Here is a 3,871-nt window from a genome sequence, read left to right as displayed (position 1 = left end):
GAGGGGTGAAAAACCCCCCCCCCCCCCCCCCCTCATAGTTCTCCTTTAATAGACTCCAGGAAAGAAGACTTGTAACTCCGGGCAAAACGCTTAACTGTGGCTTTTTGAAGAAGTGGTCACGGGGACTTCTTAAGTTGTGATTGTTTTCTTAGGTGATGCTCCAGTCTTAGGCCCCATTCACACTGAGCGATTCGCAAATCGCGCGTTTGTCGCGCTTGCATTGAGCATGCTAGAATCGCGGCAAAATCCGCTCCAAAAAGGGTCCTGCTGTAGCGACACACGACCCGCGACAGCAACGGACAGAGCCCCATTGCCATGCATTGGAGAGCGATATCGCACGATAAATAGCCGTGATAATTAGCACGCGATAAATCGCTCAGTGTGAATGGGGCCTTAGACAGGCGCAGAACAAGTGCAGATGAAAGAAGTTGCAGTTGGAAAAGTAGTGCGCGCTCAGGTGAAAACGGGGGCGCATGTTGAAAGACAGATTTGCACATTAAAAAAAAATTATCTAAGAGGCTAAAACTGTCGCAATTTCTTTGATAAATTTCCCCCGATGTCTTCTAATGCGCTAAAAAAATCATCATGCTCTGGGGTGCGATGGTGTGATCGTGCCTCTACAAGGAGGACAAATGGTGAAGGATGCGCGGCCTCTGCACCATCGTTCCTCACAGAGGATACAATCTGAGTGTCTGCAGGCGGTGACGGGCGCGAGGTGCGGAGGGATCAGTTTATGTTGAAGGAATTATGGGGATCGAGGAGCCTCGTGTCCTTCCCGGAGCTCCGAGGTTCTCACGACACTCCAGTCCTCTCCTCTGGACCGTCGGGCTTTGAAGTTCTCCTCTGCAAGCCGGCTCCTGCCCCAGATCAAACGCCGCTCCGGGAACCCCCGGGATTAACTGGAGATGCTAAAAGCTCAAGGCATCAGCGCTCCGTGTGTAGATGTAAATCCGTCGCTGAGCCCCAAGCCGTCGCGTCCGCCGCCATCGCCGCTTCGCTGCCGCAGAGATGTGTTTTATTGGGAAACGATTAGACGTCATATCAGGACTTCTTCAATATTAACCGGAGGGAATCCCTTCCCCCGCAGCAGGCTCCGGACTCTCGGCACCGGCTCCTCTCTCTCCCATGTGTGTACTATGATGATTTGATATGACTTTTAAGTATCATGAATGATTACAGGGACATGAAACGCGTCTGGTGACGGCAATTTGCACCAAACTCCAAGTGGATTAAGTAAATGATGGGTGACATCAGATGCTTTACTACCGCTCTTGTAAAAAGTCTGGTTTCTCCAGTGTCCCAGAGGGTGCACCAGCCCAACCCCCATAGCACGTTGTGAGAGCAGCATTGGCTTTGCATTGGAGGACGCTGGAGTGCGGTCATGGCAGAGTTGAGGTCTCCAGTGTTTGCATATGGCAGCCTCAGTGGTCTTTACTATCCACTACTGCTGTTCCCATTATGAGGGGTTCCCACCATCCCTGTGCTGAGTTCCCGGGTCTGTGCACCCGCTGTGCCCATTATGAGGCGCTCCCGCCATCCCTGTGCTGAGTTCCCGGGTCTGTACACCCTCTGTGCCCATTATGAGGGGTTCCCACCATCCCTGTGCTGAGTTCCCGGGTCTGTACACCCGCTGTGCCCATTATGAGGAGCTCCCACCATCCCTGTGCTGAGTTCCCGGGTCTGTACACCCGCTGTGCCCATTATGAGGGGCTCCCACCATCCCTGTGCTGAGTTCCCGGGTCTGTACACCTGCTGTGCCCATTATGAGGGGCTCCCACCATCCCTGTGCTGAGTTCCCGGGTCTGTACACTTGAAGTGCCCATTATGAGGGGCTCCCCCCATCCCTGTGCTGAGTTCCCGGGTCTGTACACTTGAAGTGCCCATTATGAGGGGCTCCCACCATCCTTGCTATGTCATGATGTCTATGCAACAAGCGGACTGAATGCACCAATAGATAAGAGACCGGTGGGAACAGATCCGGCAGCTATGGCCAGTCATTGTTATTTCGGGACTCTCGGCCGGTTGATCAGTCCTCCAGGCTCCGCCTATAACTTTTGGGGTGAATGGGTTGTTTCATGGATTTTTCAGGCCGTTTCCTCCCTCTGGAGGACTCACCATTTTTCTTGTTGTCCCGGATCTCACTTTTGTGGTCGGTGGTGTGATGAGATTGGATACCCGGCAACTTCTCGGTGATACTTTTGCGCGCGTTCTCCGTCTGGATGGGTTTAAAGGGCTCTCTGCCGGCGCAGATCAGGACGCTGGGGGACTGCAGAACGCCCTGTATGGTCTCAATCTGGAAGGAGAAGACAATCATTGTATCACTTTAAGAATCGGGGATTTGCGCTGGCCGGAGGGAGTCCCCTGTCACCCCCTTAATACAGTATGTCCCTGCAGGCTGATACCATCTCTCCTGCTCTTCAACTTCCCCCTCACATGCCACCACCAAACTAGGTCTTATTTTCGGGGTAGGTCTTATATTACAGGAATCTTGAAAAATAGTGCTAGGTCTTACTTTCGGGGGAGGTCTTATTTTCGGGGAAACAGGGTACAAACTCTTGAGCCTGATGCCCAACCTGCATTAAGGTAATTGGTGATTAGGGATGGATGAGTCTGTGTGATTCTGATTCGCCAAGGGCTTGGTGGTAAATCCCATTGAAGTCTAGGGTGCGGGGGAAGGGGTGGGGGCACATCTTGTTACATTCTGACCAATTTTAGGGGTAATAGGCAAACTACTGTTCATGAGGAGCTGGAGGCACTCTGCCCTGGGGGACATGTGCCAAGGCAAAAAGCCCCGATACCGAGTATTTGGGCGAGTATTGTACGCGTCCAAATTCTTGGATACCAGAACTTCTGGTCAGAGAGAGATCTCCCTCTTTGACCGCAAGTGCCGAGGGAGCATGTTGCCGGCTACCTTTCCAATTAGGAAGCCGGCGGTGGGTTATGACCCTCCTCCCTGCTTCCTGATTGGCTAGGAAGCCAGCTTCACTTGTTGCTAGGCAGCCTGGCTTCCTAACCAAACAGGAAGCCGGGCGGCATGTAATGACCCAGCTGCTTGATTGGTCAGGAAGCAAGGCTGCCTAGGAACAAGTGAAGCTGGCATTCTAGTCAATCAGGAAGCTAGGAGGTGGGTCATGATGTGCCACCTGGCTTCTTGATTGGCTAGGAAGCCGGCTTCACATGTGGCTAGGCAGCCTAGCTTCTTGATCAACCAGGAAGCTGGATGGCACCTCATTTTCTCGCCACCCGGCTTCCTGATTGGTCAGTATGTGGTCGGTATGTGAAGCTGGTGTTCCTTCGCTAGAACACCAGCTTCACAGGCAGTTAGGAAGCCGTGCGATGGGTCATGATCTGCCGCCCAACTTCCCGATAATCTGGGCACGCGGCATCGGTACTCGGTACCGGTATCAGGGAATCTCTAGTACACTGGCAGTGCTTATATGGAGTTGATTACTACTACAAAATATAATAATACTGCAAAGGATACATGATTGTGAAGTTGACCAGAAGCATGATGGTTTTATCATGGTTAACAGGCCCAACCGGTGTATGCCTAACTTTTATTTGATCTATGGGGATAAGGAGGATACAAAAGATACGGCAGCGTGCTGCAAACAAAAGGCAGCTCCAAGGGCGGATGGTCAGTAAAAAGGGAATGATCTGCTATGAGCACCCCAAACTCAACAAAAGCCCTTATTAATATAAAATTTAAAAAAAATCAATAAAACCCAGAAGAAATGGAAACTCCGAAATACCACCCCCTGGAACAGTTTATCTAAAAACAAAATCCCTATCCACACACAATAAAAAAAACAATATACCCTCATAATAATTGAAAACCCCATAATAATACCCCCCCCCACCCCCACTTTTT

At 51.2% G+C, this 3,871-nt stretch overlaps 1 protein-coding gene across 1 annotated transcript in view; it reads right to left on the bottom strand.

Moving 5' to 3' along the window:
- The window catches only part of RP1L1 (retinitis pigmentosa 1-like 1), a 16,788-nt gene that overhangs the window by 8,944 nt on the left and 3,973 nt on the right, over positions 1–3,871 (bottom strand). Inside the window, exon 2 of the mRNA XM_018569913.1 lies at positions 2,116–2,293. Coding sequence (XP_018425415.1) covers positions 2,116–2,293 — 178 coding nt within the window. The remainder of the gene's footprint in view (positions 1–2,115; positions 2,294–3,871) is intronic.

This window comes from Nanorana parkeri, unplaced genomic scaffold, assembly GCF_000935625.1.
Source record: "Nanorana parkeri isolate BGI_ZX_2015 unplaced genomic scaffold, ASM93562v1 scaffold1425, whole genome shotgun sequence".
NCBI classification, from domain to species: Eukaryota; Metazoa; Chordata; class Amphibia; order Anura; family Dicroglossidae; genus Nanorana; species Nanorana parkeri.
This window is presented reverse-complemented; position numbering and strand designations above follow the sequence as displayed.